At 32.8% G+C, this 20,320-nt stretch overlaps 2 protein-coding genes and 1 pseudogene across 6 annotated transcripts in view; 1 reads left to right on the forward strand and 2 right to left on the reverse strand.

Moving 5' to 3' along the window:
• The window catches only part of stac (C2 and C2B_Munc13-like domain-containing protein staccato), a 54,206-nt gene that overhangs the window by 23,226 nt on the left and 10,660 nt on the right, over nucleotides 1-20,320 (reverse strand). For 4 of the 5 annotated variants that reach the window (XM_089703637.1, XM_089703636.1, XM_089703635.1 and 1 more), the window contains 5 exons: nucleotides 9,999-10,266; nucleotides 2,537-2,883; nucleotides 2,215-2,262; nucleotides 1,783-1,942; nucleotides 378-557 (listed from right to left, as the gene is read on the reverse strand). In XM_089703637.1, coding sequence (XP_089559763.1) covers nucleotides 378-557; nucleotides 1,783-1,942; nucleotides 2,215-2,262; nucleotides 2,537-2,883; nucleotides 9,999-10,266 — 1,003 coding nt within the window. Of the gene's footprint in view, nucleotides 1-377; nucleotides 558-1,782; nucleotides 1,943-2,214; nucleotides 2,263-2,536; nucleotides 2,884-9,998; nucleotides 10,267-13,985; nucleotides 14,501-20,320 lie in introns of those variants that run through there. The other variant, XM_089703638.1, reaches the window with a different exon arrangement.
• On the forward strand, nucleotides 7,334-7,938 carry LOC149482844 (uncharacterized; annotated as a pseudogene).
• On the reverse strand, nucleotides 10,975-13,280 carry Ssadh (succinic semialdehyde dehydrogenase). Its single transcript, XM_089703634.1, has one exon. The coding sequence runs from the start codon at nucleotides 13,022-13,024 to the stop codon at nucleotides 11,507-11,509; it is 1,518 nt and encodes a 505-aa protein (XP_089559760.1). The 5' UTR covers nucleotides 13,025-13,280; the 3' UTR covers nucleotides 10,975-11,506.

The raw sequence follows: 20,320 nt of genomic DNA on the forward strand, positions 1-20,320 counted from the left end.
ACTAATTACGTCTTGTATATTGTATAATTAAGGCAATTGTTTTGAAACATAAGGAAAAACTTGATGAATGAGAACGAAAATAAATGACGCGGCTCATAATATATAAAAAATAAATACGGTATATAAAAACATATAATTCGTATCATTCAATATAATTTCTCCACATTTCGCAAAAAGAATAATAGAGTAAAGCTGGTAATAAAAAGAGCGTGAGTGCTGAGCTCACGTGTCAGAAGTGAAACTTCTATGATAAGATTCAAAGATACCAAAATCGTCAGCTTTCCTCATAACGCGACGGTATTGCCATGACGCGACCTTGAAATTTTAATCTCAAGAAGTTTCACTTCACATATTTAAGAAACCATGTAACTACAAACCTTCGAACTCTCAAGCTCATGCAGCAGTAATATCCTTAACAAATGTCTATGCTCTTGCGCAGCCACTTGCGAATTCTTCTCGGATGAGAAATTAAATCTCACTTTGACGACACCCTGACGTCGTACTTTGCTTTTTTTGCTTAAATTCAACCACATAGTCATACCACCTGCTGGTATTGACTGAAAATATAAAAAAATAATAATAATAAACGTAAAATAAATTTATACTAAGGAAATTAAATGCTTAAATAGCTGGCTGTGAAATAGTAACCTACGTTGATATTATGCAAGCGGCACGTATTGTTTAGCATTCACAAGGTAGGTTCAAGGTTCTGTATTATGCCCCTAAAAGACAATTAAACGCACAGAATAATGCTTTAAGTCAAAATTAATTCGATTGAATTAAAGTTGTCAAATGTCAGCATCTCAGCATCAGGGGAAAAAAAGCTGTTCTAAAATCCCGCGTCGCGCTAATTTGTTTTCAATATAAATTTTCAACAATTGCTATTATTTTGTTTTCATTTAACAGAATATAATAAACCGTAAACAGATCGTATTATAAATATTATGTAGGTATTTAAACGATAATTGTGCTAGACACGACAGAGAAATATGTATGTAGGAAGAATGCTAGACAGCTTGTATTGTGATTTGTGAGGAATATTTCTTTAGAATATTTCTAGAATGTGATAAGGTTATTGAACTTCTAAATTAAAATGTCACGTAGCCAGACAAATTGGCATCCTAATTATAAGCATTATTACGGCAATACTGAATATTTAAAAACAAAGAGAAGACACCCAAACTTCGCTGATTTCTTTCGTTAGATACTTTTAAAAAAAATATCTGGCGTAAGTAAGTCACTTTGAATATTAAGCAATATAAATATTAAGCTTTGTTTTTAAACGTATTGATAATATTTTAGTTTTATTATTACTGTAACAATTTCGCACAATGATAAAATTCACGTAGACATCGTGTGGGTGTGAATTGTCAATAAAGATTCTGTGATAAATTAAGCTAAGTTCTTTGCACTAGTTATTTTTATGCATTTAAATATTTTCACAATTAGTCTGCATATTTACTTGATTGAAATAAATAAAATGTGACTACATTTAATTCCAAAGAGCTGTCTATACTATACAGATATTTTTTATAAAATCTAAACTTCCGGAAGACGTGAATAATACTGTCTTCTAAATGACATAACCAGCTATAAATAATTTCAATAAAAATAACATAATTTTTTAACATCATTATTTCATAATAATAAATAAGATAGAGTTCCAAAATAGAGCTCTCACTAGTTTATATCACTAACATAACTTCTAAAATCAGACATTAATTCCATATTCCAATTCTTCCTATTCTTTGACTTATAATATAACCTTATAGTTCTACTTACTTTTAATGGTATATTCGATGTCCCAATAAGCTCATTATCATGTTTGCCAGTTGACGCGGTTATTGCTATCTCTTTCATAAGCTTTCGCAAACCTTTAACTCCTTTCACTTCAAATATTTTTGTCATCTTTTCTTTCACCGTTTCCGCTGGATCAAAATCCCTGAAAAGTTAATGAATCATAAATTTTATCATTTCTTTGTTTCTTCCTTGTGTCGAATAAATCGAAAATAAAAGAGACAAAACACTAAGAACTTAAATAAATCTATGAATGTTTCTACTTTTTAAATTCTTATTATTTACTACTGATTAATTATTATTAGGAATAAAATTTTAACTGCGACTTTTCACTTTAGTATGAATATTTAATACCAAAAACAAACATGGATAGATTAATTATAAAACCATGAGTCTTTCAAACGAAAATAAACTTACCATACTTCTAAAACTAGTGAGTCTTCATGAACATTCCCTGACATGGGCCTGCAAAACAATAATAAACGCATTTCAAATAATATTATCAATATTGCAACATTCGAAAATACAAGAGCATAGCTATTACCACAAATGTAATCGTAAATTTAGTTACGGCTAGTGAATTTGACTCGCCATACTACATACTTGTTTACAAAGATATACTATGTATAAATATATTATAAGGGAAACAATACATTACGGTACGAATTTCCAAATTCTCTTACAGTCTATAATTGGACTGTTTACAGTAAACGAAACCTGTATAATATCAGATACTTACAGCGAAAAATATTCTTCCCATACCGGATTTAGTGTACTAGATTTCACAGAGGTGTTGTACCTATGCGAAGTGTTGGAAGTTAAATATATGGTGACGAAGGGGTCACTAAGGCCATTGGGGTCTTTAGGAACTAAGTCTTTGCCTTCTATTACTTCTACGTTTAGCATCAGTTCTGGCGGCTCTTTGGCTTCAGCTTGTGTTAGGAGCTCTGTGTGCTTCTCATTTGATATTTTAAAAGCCTCTTGTACATAAGACAACATAGCCTGAGCTCCGATCTCGCATCCTACGTCACATCCGCCGACATTGTGTAAAATTTCATACAAAATCTCCAAATAGAGTTCATCGACCTAAAAATAAAATATTTGAATTACAAAAAATATCCCATATTCATTTTTTATGTCGTCTTGATAATGAAAATATATAAGTAAACATATTTATCACAGCAAAAGAAATTTTTACTACACCCGGCATTGACTAAAACATGAAGCACTAAAAGTTCAAAAATAAAAATGCATACGAGCTAAATTAAAACTGCTGCGAGTGATCTTTTTTTACGTCGATCAAAAGAGCATCATAAACAATCCAAACTAAAAACGTACCGAAGTATCGTAATAATAAACTAATTTCATTAAACAAGAATTGGTAACTGATTTTCCTTCCGCGTTCCCACTGGGTCATTCACAAACTAACGCTAAGGGTCGCTTGTTGCCTAGACGTACCCCAGACAAACAAAACAATGGATCAATTTTGAACGGGGATACCTAGTACCACGATATAATATGCACCAGTTCTATAACATTGGTATTACTGCGCCGTCGTGGGAAATCTATCGATCTAACAGAAACCCGATGTCTTCGCCGAAGCTGGTACTACACAGTAAAAACATTGTATGCAGCTAACTAAGCATGCATGCAACGTTGGAAACTATTTTAATGGGTTTTGTAATGCTCGTATATCATGTTGTAAAGCGAAAATCATTATAAGATTTTAAAGAATTGAATGCGGTATCTCGTTGATTTAAATTCATGAACACCTACTTGACGAATGTCTTTTATTTTTAAACGCTGAAGTCATTTGCGAGTTTTTTCAAAGACAAAAACGGACTAAGCAAGACTCGTCATCAAACATTTCCGGTACAGAAAAACACACATGGTAATTTAGATACGCTCATGTAAATAGCGCAGATATTGTCATGCATTTTGGATCGATATTTACATACAGTCATGGATTGTATGAGCATGCTGGTCTGCCGCTCTAGCATTTCCTTCTTCACCCCCCTGAACTTAGTTCGCAGAGTCCCCATTCCATTCATTGTCACAGATAACTGAGCCACTATTTACGACACACACTCATCACTACTATTCGTATGCGACTTCGCCTCGCGGCTCGTGGTAGCTCATAGGTCAGGTTAGATAACAGATATAAACCTGGTGCGAGCCGTCTCAGAACTGACGAGACCGACCGGGACTGGGGATTCAAACACTGATTCTATTTTCGCAAGGCGCCGCCAACGGGTCGAACGTCGAATTCGACCAAATAATAAAAAAAGTTATTTTATTTTTTATTAACCACTCATTTTGGTGTTTCAAAATATATTTCAGGCATCGCCCAAACGATCCATAAAATTTTATAATTTTTAATGCTACTTCCATGCCAGTTTATGGCTCAATGAAAGTATATATTAGTACCTCATAATAATATCTTTCCGACAGAAAACTAAATATATACGCTTATAACTAAGTCATAACTCATAACCCATTAAAAGTACGCTAGGCAGATACTATGCACTCATTAGTTATTACTATGGAGACTATCAAAGTCAAGAGTGTTCAAACGTTTAGAAAGCACTTGAATCTAAATAATTGAAATTGGTTTAGCTATTAAGCATTAATAAATCCATCTTACTATTTATGATTTCAATCATAAAAAAGGGTTTCTTCAATAAAAAAAAACTGTAGGTAGGTACATAGAGCCTTCATAGAGCCAACTTACCTACCACAAGCCTACCACAGATACCCATTGAATTAAGTAAATATTTTAATAAATAATAGGGGGAAAGCAGAAAAAAACTCGAAGTATATTAAAGCAATATTAAACAACATTTACCTAACAAGAGAATATTTGAGCAATCAGAAACAAATCCACATTTATATTTCAAGACGGTGCATAGTTAAACGAATGTTTATAATAAAGTAATAGTGTTGTAATAGGAAGGCGAGCCAAGGTCCCACGAGCAGTTTACTTTGCTGAGAAGCACGTGCTGAGGGATTTATTTATTTTATCAACCGCCTTAGTTTACAGTTTACACTTGCCGTTAACAGAAACTATAAGTGTATTAGTAACTAATAACTGTGGTATGTAAACTATCTTAGATGGAGTGTTGCAAAACTTTCCCGAACTAGTTAGCAAAATATAATGGCAAAGTTATCTTTATAGTGTAACAAATTTCCATTTTATCATAAGAATTAGTTACTATGTATCTTACATATGAAAATTATTGAATTGGTAAATTGTCTACGGTAAATTGCAAGTTACCATCAACGTATATGATGTATAATATAATCATTATGATTTAAAACGAAGCACATTCTTAGCATTAAGTCATTTTACAGATAAAGCAATTATATTAAATCCATGAATCAATCCTTGTAATACGTAGGTAAAATGATTACGTAATGTATGCAACTTGAGAATATCCAGACTATAGGTGCGCAATCTAGACGTTTTAAGCGTCTGTAATTGAATATCATGTTTATTTCCATTAATGCTTTGCACGAACATTAAATAAGCTATAAATCAAAGATACCGACTCTACTTTTTCCTATCGAATTCAAATGGACAATGAAATGTACCTCCAGGAAGTTTCTTTGAAATTGTAGGTTGAATTGTGATGGATAAATATTAAATAGTTAATACCAAATAGTAAGTAATTTACATTTTGAATATCACGCGTCCATAGAACAGGAGTTCAATAAACGTATTAGAAGAACTTCCATTATAATTTTAAGAAAGGGGATTGACATTCGAAGAACGCTTATTCTTGGCCATTCAAAACAACCTTGGCAGGGAAGTTGACAAAATAACTGTTGAATATAAAGATTTGGCATGGAGCCACCACCTGACTATTATGTGGCTACCTCTCAAAAGTGTCAACGTTTCGTATCATCATACCTATGTGACTAACTTTTATTTATTGTAACTCTATCTATCATATATAAAGACTGATTTATGAGGATCAGGATCTAAGAGTAATGAGTACCTATAATTTAATAGGTCAATCCGTATAATGAGATCTTTAATGTGATGGAGAAGGTTCCACTCATGACTTTCAGAATGTCTTTTCTTGCTTCATACAAAAGCAATAAAGTAGATAGTAGTTATCATTGGAATATTGCCCATACTGACGTATATCGTAAATGCAAAATACATAGAATGTTCGGTATTCCCAAATCACTGACGACCCAGTTTCTTAAAATAAATCCAATGTCTAGTTCACTTCTCAGCTGACAATTCATAATTGTTGACAATAACAAGGGTTCTAAGATAAGCAAAATCGTCTATATGAATAGTCTACTATTGAAAGCTGCCCCTGAAAATTTGAAATAGCTATAATATGTACTGTAGTAGCGTTAGCTACAGCTATTAAGTATTCCGTGCGGGACTCAGTGATCAACTGGGCGGCAATAAACTGGGCCACGTGGACCAGTTGTACATAATTAATTATGCCTACTATTTTTGTGGCCAACTGGGCCGAACGCGCTTTGATCTTGCGGACGTGATTTTATTATTTAATTTGCTGTGGTTAAGTGGGCCGACAATAAAAATTTAAGGCAGTTTGGTATAGTTACGAACACAAGTGTATCAAAATAAATTTGTCAAAAGGTAAATTGTGTTGGGACTTTGAGAGGAAAACAAAACATCATCAATCAATGTACAGTGCAACCTCGATATAACAAATCTGAAGGGAACAAATAAATATTCGTTATATCAAGTAATTCGTTGAACTGAGGTTCGTTAATTTGAGGTTAGGTTGGTCTAAAATTCGTTATAAAGAGGTCTTTTCCGTTTCTGATCCATTTCAACTTGAATCTTTAACAATAGTGACGAGCAGCAGTGTTCACATTACTTTCCAATTTAAATTAAACAAAAATGATCGTTTTACGAACAAAAGCATGTCGAAACCTGTCGCGACATGAATCACATACTATGAGATTTTTAGAATCATTACATTGGTTGGAACTTTATATAAAGGTTTTGGGTTGACAAAATTCGTTAATTAGAGGTATTTATACTTTTCTTGATAGTAAAAAATTCGTTATAATGAAGTTGTTCGCAAAAAATGTTCGTAATGTAAAGGGATATTTTGTATTGAATCTTATGGACAATTCAAGGGGATTACGAAAAATTTGTTAAATCGAGGAAATCGTTATATTGAGGTACGTTATATTAAGGTTGCACTGTATATATTTCAAAAATCAACAAAATGTAGTTGTATAGACAAAGCTTAGCTTACAATAAAATGTTTTATATAACATGTAAATAATTTTTCTTATTAATCTAAGTTTTAAAAAAAGGAATATAATTTTTAAAAAACAGTACTGCAATCACAAATTGACATATACACGATAAACATTCATATAACACAATACAAATAAAATTGGTTAATCCTAAAAATCACAGATCAGTTCAGTATAATTTTAATAGAACTACCTTAGCTTAATATAATTTAAGTCTCAATTCAAAAATTATGAGCATAACAGGATACAACATTGATTTTTTAATAACCAATTATTTATACTTGACTTTGAACAAGCAGCTATGTCTGCTATTAAACATGTTTTCCCTAAGACTAAAATCAATGGCTGCTATTTTCATTTTGATGCCGATGAGTTAAATATCACAAAATCAAAATTAGCCAGAAAACATGTTAAATGATGCACTGTTATGGCTCATTTGCCTAGAGAGGCTATAGACAATGCTTGGCTATATATAATGGCACAATGTCCTACAAACAAAAATGTCGTGCTATTTAACGATTACTTTGTGCAAACGTGGTTGAATGATAAGTCATTCTTTGCAGACAAATGGTGTAGTAATCATTTGCATCGAACAACAAATATGATTGAAAATTGGCATTCGATTTTAAATAAAAAAATTTCAAGTAAACCAAAAAACATTGCGCATTTTTTAACAATACTTGAAAAGGAAAACAATTACTATGAAGTTTTATATACCAACGGAACTAGTATTAGAAAAAAACTTCCAGAAACCCAAGAAATAGACCAACATATATCGCAGACGATTGAGGAATTTATTAGAGGGGACATTAATATTGATTTATGCATAGAGCGCCTTGTTTTATGATTTTATTTTAAAATTGGAAATTACTTAAACTGTGATTTTTTTTAATTAATTATAAGATTTTAATAATTACTGTTGTACAAAACCGATCTGTGATTTTAAATATTTTTATTAAAAAATCAATGTTGTATCCTGTTATGCTCATAATTTTTGAATTGAGACTTAAATTATATTAAGCTAAGGTAGTTCTATTAAAATTATACTGAACTGATCTGTGATTTTTAGGATTAACCAATTTTATTTGTATTGTGTTATATGAATGTTTATCGTGTATCATGGACGTATAAAAAAAGACGGACGCCGTATTACGAACAAACAACGTGAAGCCACCATAGTAAGCTAGCGATCGTGTCAAGACAATAAACACGCACACACTCTCACCATAGTAAGCTAGTCGGCCGCCATTACGTCGTGAACTACCGACTGATTAACTGCGTCACTGTTTCACAAAAAATATTTAAAATGCCGTCTTGCGTGGTTAAATGGTGTCGCAACAGTACAATTTTAAATAACAAAACACAAGGGATTACATTCCACAGGGAAGCAAGTTATTTCTTTTATGTTTTAATGACAAAATTATTACGGCAAAATTTATAGAAAAAAATACAGCCGCCATTGTCATCAGGACAGCTGTTGCCATGGCAACATGGCACACACACATGGATGTTTCGCCGCCATTACTAGGCTTCACTCAATGTTTAGGCGATATACCGTCCGTCTTTTTTTATACGTCCATGTCGTGTATATGTCAATTTGTGATTGCAGTACTGTTTTTTAAAAATTATATTCCTTATTTTAAAACTTAGATTAATAAGAAAAATTATTTACATGTTATATAAAACATTTTATTGTAAGCTAAGCTTTGTCTATACAACTACATTTTGTTGATTTTTTAAATATATACATTGATTGATGATGTTTTGTTTTCCTCTCAAAGTCCCAACACAATTTACCTTTTGACAAATTTATTTTGATACACTTGTGTTCGTAACTATACCAAACTGCCTTAAATTTTTATTGTCGGCCCACTTAACCACAGCAAATTAAATAATAAAATCACGTCCGCAAGATCAAAGCGCGTTCGGCCCAGTTGGCCACAAAAATAGTAGGCATAATTAATTATGTACAACTGGTCCACGTGGCCCAGTTTATTGCCGCCCAGTTGATCACTGAGTCCCGTGCGGTAGGTAAGTATATGACAGATATACATATATGTATTACTAGCTTTCCTCCCGCGGCTTCGCCCGCATTTTCAGAGAAAAACCCGTTCCCGTAGGATTTCCGGGATAAAACCTATCCTATGTCCTTTCTCGGGTATCAAAATATATCTATACCAAATTTCATGCAAATTGGTTCAGAAGTTCATGCGTGATTGAGTAACAGACAGACAGACAGAGTTACTTTCGCATTTATAATATTAGTATGGATTTTACACTATGCACTATGCAGATATACCAGTTGACCCGAAACCTTGAGACACTTATTTGAAACAAAGTCCAACTTAAACTATGTACTACCACAGACTAATAATAATATACTAGGTACTACTAGAATATCAAGCATTTTTTATTTATTCATCAGGCATGAATGTTCATCGACGAATGTAGATGTATAAAAATATTCCTGCATCAAAGAAGAACGGAACTCATAAGACGATTACGTGATGAGCAAATGGACTGAGGACTGAGGAGCAACGTAATTCATTTTTCCGGATCATAATGGATGGGATCGCCGGACGCGCTTGATGCTGTAGCATACTGAATACTGATGCACTTATAAAAATGTATATGCGTTCAAAGTAATAACCCTTATGTATACCAGCTATGTAGGAGAATTGCCTATATTGAAATAACGAAACTCCTTTTTTCAATTAAGGAGTTATAAACAAGTAACAATCACGAACGTTAGTGGGTGGAACGACTTGACTACCTACTATGGAAAGTAAAAAATACCTAGGTATAGGTAATCGGTATAATAAGTTTATTCAACCTATACTTATTCATAAAACTCTTGTATAAGGAAAATAAATTACTTGTTAATAATATATTTCTGAATACTCACTAAGAAAAAAATTACATTCAAGCTTAAAATAGGTACTCACATTCCATCCCATGGCTTCCACGTAGAAGTCCATTTTCTCTGCATCCTCGGGTTCTGAGTCCGTATCAAGGAGGGTTTCATTGCCGCTATCCGAATCCCTGGTAATGCTGGTCGCACCAACTTCCGAGATCTCTTTCTGCTCCCCATCTTGTTCTTCGACCTCCTTCAAGGGCGCTAGCGGCGTTGATTCCTCTAATGCAGCCTTTTGTGACACTTGTTTCAGTATGGAGCCGAACTTTTCGAAGAAACTGTCGTCTACTTCTTGTATTCTAAAAATAAAATAATATGTTCAATCTATACTTGTTTTATTACATATAAATAGGAGACTAATCTCATAATCTGTTATGATGATTCAATATATTGGAATGTATTGAATGTGTTGTAACGTATTCTTTATAGTGCATGCAGTGATCATTTTTTATTGGTTGTTCATCATGTTCTATATTTTTTGTGTATTTTATATGTAATTTCATCGATGTACAGCTGCTAATGAGCCATAATAAATAAATAAATAAATGATTTAGCTAGGTACAAAAATTCTTGGATGATTTTATATCCCAGTGCAACCTGGGCAAAGACAAACGGCTATTATATTTTTTTATTCTTTTTTGGAAAATTACGTTAAAAGTATGTTGCATTATTTAATATTTTTCAATCAACAATATTTTTTATATTTGATTATTTAGAGACAAATTTAAAACTAGCTAAATAATTGGATAATTTAATCGAACAAATAAATGCTCTAAGAATAAATAACGTTTTAAATTTCCTTTTTGTCAAACTTTTTGTTTTATGATTTATCATCATTCAATTAACTATCAGGTATCTATAAAATAATTGATTCACAATATACACGTTAGGAAATCAATATATTATGCAAAGCATATAAATAGGTACTTGAGTCACAAAGAACGTACTGGTCCTTTGTTGTGATGTAATAAATTAGCATATCAATTAGAAGACAAAGAAATAACAAGACCACAGAAGATTCAAAAATTTATTTGTTTGTAATAACCACAATGTACACTTATTTAAAAGAAAGTAAATGCAATCTTATTAAAGATTTAAACTATAAATAAGTTTAAACATAAAACCAGCATAGAATAACAAATTATTGTTATTGTTATGTAGAATAATTAAATTTATCACATTTAACTGAACAAAACACAACAATACATTATAATATTTAAAACATTTGCAGGAAATATGGTTTAAATAAATGCAGAATATCTTATGATACATATAAAATCTTATCCTAAAATCACAATATCATGGAAGACTGGAATGATCACTTTAATTATCTTTTATTAATTAGCTAATGATTACAATGTTTCTACTGAAATGTTCTTATGGAAACCAATTCTTGGGGATATCTTGTGTTCCAACACTGAATACAAAAACATAAAATACATACACACATACATAAAAGTATCAGGAATTTACATTATACAAAAAGGTGCAAATAACAGAATGTCAAACAGTCATAATTCTTTTCAATAACTACATAAGTTATTTATCAAGAGCAGAAAATAGTGTGTACTTTAAATCAGTGTACTCCTCGGCTCCATGTTTACTTCCCTCTCTACCAATTCCAGATTCTTTTATTCCTCCAAATGGAGGTTCTGCTGCAGATAGCACACCATCATTAATTGCAACCATGCCAAATTCTAACTGTCGGGACATTCTAAAAGCTTGGCCCAAATCTGAAGTAAAGACATAAGCGGCCAACCCACTCCTGGTACTATTGGCTATTTCCAAAGCTTCATTCTCAGTCTTAAACTTTAAACACACTGCAACTGGCCCAAATATTTCTTCCCGATAAATTTCCATATCTGGTTTGACATCAACTAAAACGGTTGATTCATAGAATTTTTCTCCAATTTCCTTTGCAACTTGTCCTCCAATCTTCACCTTTGCTCCCTTTTTAACTGCATCATTAACTAAGCCAGACACTTTTTTGATCTGTTCCATATTAATAAGGGGACCACATGTGACCCCTTCTTTATGGCCTGGGCCCAAGATACATTTTTGACTAATTTTTTGTTTGAAACAGTCAACAAACTTATCAAATATTTCTTCATGTATCAGGAAACGATTTGCTCCAACACATGCTTGACCATTGTTTCTGAACTTTGCCAACATTGCTTGCTCAACTGCATGGTTTATATCTGCACTGGAAAATACTATGAATGGGGCATTTCCACCTAATTCTAAGGCAACTCTTTTAATACCTTTGGCAGCCATGCCATACAAAATTTTACCAACATGAGTTGACCCAGTGAATGATATACATCCAACATTAGGGTCCTCACACAATACTGATCCAACAGCGGGTGCATTTTTTCTACTTGATGTAACAACATTTATTACTCCCTTTGGTACACCAGCTTCTTCAGCTAATTGAACTGCCGCTAATGCTGTTAATGGTGTATCTTCCGCTGGCTTTATGACACAAGTACATCCTGCTGCCATCAATGCTCCTACTTTACGAGTAATCATAGCAAATGGAAAATTCCATGGCGTAATGATAGATACTACTCCTAAAGGTTGTCTGGTTACTATTATTTGCTTATTGGGCCATGGACTAGGGATAACTTCACCATTGATGTGACGAGCAGTGTCAGCAAACCATTCCAAGAAAGAGTTTCCATAAGCCACCTCTCCTTTTGACTCGGCCAATGGTTTTCCTGCTTCAGCAGTGATAATAGCAGCTAGATGGTCACTATTCTTCTGACAAACATCAAACCACTTTCGTAGAATACTGGACCTCTCCTTCGCTGAAGTGTCTTTCCATGTTTTGAAAGCATTTGTAGCCGAATCGACTGCAATTTTTGCGTCAGTAGCATCCATGTCGGGTATCTCAGCAATAACCTTGTCATCTGCCGGGTTTATCACAGGAAACACTGAATTACTCTTTGCATTCACCCATTCTCCATTGATATATGCCAGCTTCTTCAATAAATGCAAATTGCGACACTCCATAGTTAACGGATGTTTAGGAAGTAGTCCCAAACGAATAAAATTCATATTTTTTTATAACTGGACGTCCACCACACAGTGTTGTTATGATAAACTTGTTTATATAACACCGGGTATGTCAAGCGATAAGATAAATTCTCTTACATCTCTCGATTTACTGTACAAAGCGTTGTACCAACAGGTATAGATACGACAATTTATTAATTTAACACATTCTCAAACGGAACTGAGATATCGAGCGACATACAGTGCGTAATAAATTATAAGAATATTATAAGAACGTATGAAGACGAAAATCGATTGTCAAACGTCAAAGTGACGTTGAGGTGTAGCTGACAATGACGTTAGACGTAACGTTCCACTGGAAGAACGTTGTTCGAGATGACATAGGCACAGAATACATAATAGTAGCTAAACATAGGTTTAGGTTTAGACCAAGGTTTAGACTAATAGTATATTTAATTTATTTTTCATGAGTTACAAAAAAATTTAACACGTATATGAAATAAATAAAGAAAGGCATTTTGTACTTAGATGTTTAAAATTGTCAGAACAGTACAGTGTCAATATAAGTAATACTCTGAGGCAACATTACATTAAAATATTATATGCATCAAACAAATGCAATACTATATTCTAAAAATCAATGCTATACTTAGCAACAACTTAGCACAATACATATACCTATATCAAAATATAAGTTCAAAAGTATGCACAGTATTTAAATTATAATTTTACGTACCCCTCCAAAAGTATTTAAACTTAACCGCTTCACGGCAAAAATAATAATCATGCAAATAATGGAGATGAATATAAGTCTTAAGTTATTTTTTCTTCACTTGCAATTTATTTTAACTACATAATATTTACCTATAATATTACAGTACAAAATAACTTACAAAATAGTCATTGCTACTCATTCTCTATAAAACAATAATTAATGATTCACAAATAGGAACCTACATAATTTAAACATTTTTCTATAGGTAAACAAAGCTCAACAACTTACTGGCTCTCATGCACCTGTTCCTCTGTTGACTTTTGTTGCTGCAATTTTTCGTAAAAACCTTTCCACATTGATTCTTCATCCATTTTTTTATTTTACTTATTTTTATTTACGTTAAATAAATACGAGTCTAACGTTTGATAGGACAGCTCCGCGGCGTCGTCGTTACCATAACAATTTGCGGATATTATGATTCACTGAACAAGTCGAGTCGTATGTTTAATAGAGCAATGACGTAAACAGAAACTTAACCTCACAGAATTCGCATCGGTACCGTTTCGTAAGTAAATTGATTCTCACTTCTCACTCCTCATTGCTTGCTTCATCAAACAAATGTCACTGACCTTAACTTTCTCACATATGACCTCAATTGGGAGCGTTAATACGAATTAGTTTATTTTATTTCAAGCGTTAATGCGCCTTAAAACGATTGTTTTGCTTCGCGATACGAATCACGAATGGAATGAATTATGAAACTGACGTAATTCAAGGCAGTCGCGTTCGCCGGTTGAAACAGACTATAGCACAAAGAATATACTACTCTCTACCGAGAGCTATAGCACCACCATGCACTAACCAGAACACATGAACGCACGTGCTTTTGTAATAATTATAATCAGTATTCAAACATTGATCATCTACGTGTCTACCTGCGTGTTTATCAAACTTCCTGTTATTTCAGAAACTACCTCCAATGATGAGATCCTCCGAAGATTTTCCTAATGCTTGAAAATAAGTACCTAAATAGAAAGCCTGTAACACAGTTTTGAACTAACACAGGCTTTAGTTTCCCCAAATAAATAAACTGTATTATTTTAAAAAGTTTTTTCAATATAGATTTTTTTTTTCAATAAAGTAGGTAGGTAATCGGTACCTTCTTAAAGAAGTCTATAGGAAAAAGTCTATAGATAAGATAAAAATTCATTACCTATGCAGCTTCATATTCTGCCGGAGCACTTCTAATTGCAATGCAGATTTAATATTTTAACTAAACAAAGCTAGTTTATATTAAATGGCTTGTATATGGTAGGTATATCGTAGAACATGACAACGGTTAATGGGGATGGTACCTACTCATTAGGTAGGTATCTAGTTGCAAAGCTGTCTCTCTAACCAATCGTAGCGATAAAATTACTGTAATTCGAAAACATTGCATTTAGACTGATAGATAATATAGTTACCGAACTAATCAAGGCCGTAGGAGATCATTTTTTTATAAAAACAGCAAAGAATTGAAAAACCTTGTAACTAAGAGTATAGGTTTTTTAACTAGGTAGGTATTAAATTACGTCACGCAAGCTCTGTGAACGTCCTTCACCCGCTCACGCAATAGCATACAATTAAAACTTTTTGCGCCTTTTTTCCCGGTGGGTTAGACACTATTTTATTTAAAAGGTTCCATTCATGACTCATATTCTTTTATGTAGATGTATAAACTACTAATTAGTAACGGTACAGGTACAGGTACAAATTATAAAACGTTTCTAACTTCATATGAAGCAAAATTATTCTGTTTAATTATCTAAATGAAAACCAGAATTATTATATTATACACACAATGCCTTTCAGATTCAAATTAAACAAAGCTTTTGCTTTAAGCATGGTTTCCATACAGACTAATGAATAAGTAATACCTAATGAAAATAGTAAATACAATATACCTAACTAAATAAACACCCAGACAATTCAAAACAAAAGCGAAATATTCATCAAATGGTTTTCCCCTATTTGTGCAACAGATTTAGGTAATAAAATGTTTTATATAAGTTGTAAACGTTGACTACGTATCTAGTAGGGATGTAACGATACCGATACCGATACCGATATATCGGCCGATATATCGGCAAGCCGATATATCGGTATCGCCGATAATAAATCAACCGATACCGATATTTTTTTATTAATGCAAAAAAAATTTACCGATATTTTTTTTGCATTGTATTCATTCATATTGTTTTATTTCTGTTTCTGGAAGAGCGGAACCTCCTGACACAAGCATTTTATTTGCCTACTAGGAGTGTTCCAATCACAAATTTGTTTATGTAAAGGAAAGAAATAAATAATTTTGAATTTTTTTAATTTTTAACGTGATAACGTTTTTAAAATCGTTTTAGTCGGGTGACATGTTCATAAACTTGTGTCACACCAAAACCTCACGAGCGCGATCGCAGGTATAACAAGAGAGAGACGGACCGATCTCCCGTTTCATCTCGAGCGCTGCCACTGCATTATGTTATCACGTAAACATCTCGATCGTAAACCTACTTTACAAACAACCAATTTTTTTGATATCAAATGATTCAAAAACCCGCGCCCAATGAACGATGCTGGAGGCCGCCCGCGCGTGCGCACTTTGTTTTCTGAAAAAACTCTACCAATAGTAAACTTTTATTAGGTACTGATTGTATGTGTATTACTTAAAGTTTAACTGACTTCGTAAAATAATAATACTAAAATAAATGGTTTTGTTGTTTTTTGATTTGGCATTTTTATTTAAAAGAATACGATTAACAGTTGTCTCTGTTAAATGTCGGTAACTTTTTATGCATAATTTACTATTTATTTTTCTACCAAGCCATCGATATCGGTATCGGTATCGGTATCGCCGATACATTACTACAAATATCGGTATCGGTATCGTATCGGCAAAATCATGTATCGTTACATCCCTAGTATCTAGTATCTACATTGTCTTGCTAACTAAGAAGATACACAAGATAAATAAGTACACAAAGTGCATTATATAAAACGATCTCAAGGCTATTTTATACAACTTTAGCAAGACTCCAAAATAGAATGTTCCTATTTGTCGCCCACATCCATGTAATTTTTTGTTACCCACAGACTGCGACACAAGAACATATTATATTGCATACCTACATAAGTAGGTATGATGGTACCTATAAAAAATTAAAAAAGCGATAAGTGTCGCTGCACACGAGCCACTCGCGACAGCCACAAGCGCTGCCACGAGAAGATATATTTGCACCAACGCAGGGGCGTTACTATACCGCCTCATCAACCATATCGATTATACGGGGTCCATGATCCCCCACGTTATTTCCGATGTCTTCATAAACCTTATGAGCCCTCCAAGATATTTAGATACAGGGTGAAGGCATAAAGCTGACAATAAAAACAGTCAATAGGATATTGTTCGATTCAATTAGTTTCTATTGCATTTTCTTGGATAATTATAACGATCCATTTCGCAAATTTATAAAACACAGTAATAACAGCCTTTTAACATACATCCTTGGGCCGTACGTTACAGGCAATTATATTATTCCTATATAGTATTTATTTCATTCATAGTTGTAACGTAGCAAATGATTGTATTTACTTAGTTATTATCCTCGACCTCGTAAGATGAATAAAAAGATGACATTAATTTTTAACAGTGGCATATTGATCAAAATCTTCTATTATGGAAACAAATGTTTTCTACACATTTAGACTGGGGTAGAAGCCTTTAAAAATAATGAAAAGATAAAAAAAATCGCAGTCGGATGAAACCCATTAGAAAAGGAGGGGAATATGATAAAAATGTAAGGAAAAATAAATTACGGTCAATCCGAGTTCGGGAAGTGGGAGGGGGGAGCTTTTAAGAGAAAAAAATGGTCTCTCTCGATTTCCGACAAAACTACAAGTCCTACGGAAAAAAGTTCAATGGCAAAGTTGTAGGTAATAAAAGGATCTACAACTTTTGTATTCACAATTTTTTCACATAACCTCAAAATTTAGGTGAAAAATTCAAAAAACCAAGTTTTTGGTTTTTTATTTTTATCTACTTCAAAATTTATTGCTTTTCTACGAAATTTGGTGAAAACTTACTTTATTATGTCCCAAATACACTGTAATTTATTTGATTGAAAATATTTATTTTTTCGCCTTATTTTGAATTAATACCAAAAAAACAACCTAATTTTCAATCGAAAAGTCACCCGTCAAAATATCAGCTTTTTTCAAAAACTTGGAAAGCCTTTTATTCATTGAAATCTCTACTTTCATATGGTGTAAAAAAAATTAACACCACCATAGTAAATGTTCTCAGGAAATGCATACAAATAGTGTGATAATGAGCTTTTTCTAAATCAGGCACACTTCTCGAACTCTATATCTTCTCTTGTATCGGCTTTTCGGTAATATTTCAAAAGAAAAATAATTATCTGTTCTAAGTTTAATATTTTACAGCATATTCAAAAGCAAAATGATGTCGATATAAACATTTCAGGTAGTTCGAGAAGTGTGCCTGATTTAGTAAAAGCTAATTTTCACACTGTTTGTATGCATTTCCTGAGAACATTTACTATGGTGGTGTTTATTTTTTTTTACACCATATGAAAGTAGAGATTTCAATGAATAAAAGGCACCCCAAGTTTTTGAAAAAAGCTGATATTTTGACGGGTGACTTTTCGATTGAAAATTAGGTTGTTTTTTTGGTATTAATTCAAAATAAGGCGAAAAAATAAATATTTTCAATCAAATAAATTACAGTGTATTTGGGACATAATAAAGTAAGTTTTCACCAAATTTCGTAGAAAAGCAATAAATTTTGAAGTAGATAAAAATAAAAAACCAAAAACTTGGTTTTTTGAATTTTTCACCTAAATTTTGAGGTTATGTGAAAAAATTGTGAATACAAAAGTTGTAGATCCTTTTATTACCAACAACTTTGCCATTGAACTTTTTTCCGTAGGACTTGTAGTTTTGTCGGAAATCGAGAGAGACCATTTTTTTCTCTTAAAAGCTCCCCCATCCCACTTCCCGAACTCGGATTGACCGTAATTTATTTTTCCTTACATTTTTGAAAGAAAGAAAAGAAAGAAAGAAAAAAAGCTTTATTGCCAACAAAAAACTTAGACTATCTTAACTTAAAAGTAAACACAATATATTAGGCAATCGGAACAGACTCAGCCATGCTGTGGGCTAACACCCGAACAGCGCTGATTTTCAGTCTGCCCGCGTATTTTCCGAGATCCTACATTTACATAAATACTAATTATAAAATTAAAAAAAATTACATCCACAACTGTTCCTACCAATAACAGTAAAAATTTATAAATACGTCTACATATTGTACATATAATATATGCATATAAATATTATAAAATAAACAATATAGATATAGATATACTTACATAGATATTAAAAATAATTCAGATAGATAGATATGTGGGCAATGGGCATGTATGTGTATTTATTTATGAATGAAAAAAATATATATATATATGTGTATGTATATGGATGGGAATATTTGTAATCAATAATTTGTTTACCTGCGTGTTGATTCTGCTGTCTGTTTGTTCAAGAGTATCCTTTTGTATTTACACTTGAATGATACATAAGACATACTAAGCTTTAAGGGTGGTGGAAGGTCGTTCCAGATCTTTGAAGCAGAATACTTGAATCCACCCTTAAAACCTGACGTGTGGTGTTTCGGTATGATTAAGGCATTGTTGCTTCTACCTCGTGTATTTTTCGTATGGTACTCTTGAGTCCATGTTAGTTTTTTATAGAGGTAGACAGGAGCCCCCGTGTGCACCAGCTTATGTACCAGACCTGCTAAATGTAACTGCCTACGACCCGCCATCTTGAGGATTTTCTGGCTATTCAAGTAAGGTGTGATATGCGCACGCTTTGGTATGGCGAAACAGAAACGAGCGCATGCGTTCTGCACTCGCTGAATTGCTCGCTCGGTTTTGGCGTATAGGCGGGGGCCATAGACGGTATCGCAGTAATTAAGATGTGACAAAACTAATGATTCAGTCAGCATTACTTTAACGCTCTCTGATAGATCCTGCCTAAGACCATACAGTACTTTCAGTCTGTAGAAGGCATTTCTGATTGTGATGCTTATGTGATCCTCATATTTAAGCTGCCCATCCAAGATCAAACCGAGATTCCTAACATTATCCACTCCAACTAATGGTGCATTATTAATTTTTATATTAAAATTAAGATTTTTTATTTTTTGAATTTGATTTTTTGTACCTAGGATTATGTATTTAGATTTGGACGCGTTAAGTACCAGGGCGTTTTGTTTAGACCATAACGACACTTGTTCTAAATCCTCGTTAATGTGGCGTTCTGTGATTGTAGAATTATTGGGATTTTTTATCATATTCCCCTCCTTTTCTAATGGGTTTCATCCGACTGCGATTTTTTTTTGTTTCAAAAATTATCTACTCTAGTCTAATTACCTAAATTAAACGAATAGACTCGGTAAAAGCATAACTAAAGAAAGATAATAATCTATCTATCTATTATAAGGGTTGATGTCTTGTGGTAATATATTATGTATTAAAAAAAACAAACCATTAAAATACCTCGAATCA

Source organism: Colias philodice, chromosome 14 (genome assembly GCF_061535455.1).
Source record: "Colias philodice isolate Cphi_HAF_F1 chromosome 14, ilColPhil1 Martin Lab GWU primary, whole genome shotgun sequence".
Classification (NCBI taxonomy): Eukaryota; Metazoa; Arthropoda; class Insecta; order Lepidoptera; family Pieridae; genus Colias; species Colias philodice.

What these genes read in the sequence shown, in the direction of transcription:
- Ssadh (XM_089703634.1), bottom strand. Translation starts at nt 13,024, where the DNA reads ATGAATTTTATTCGTTTGGGACTACTTCCTAAACATCCGTTAACTATG.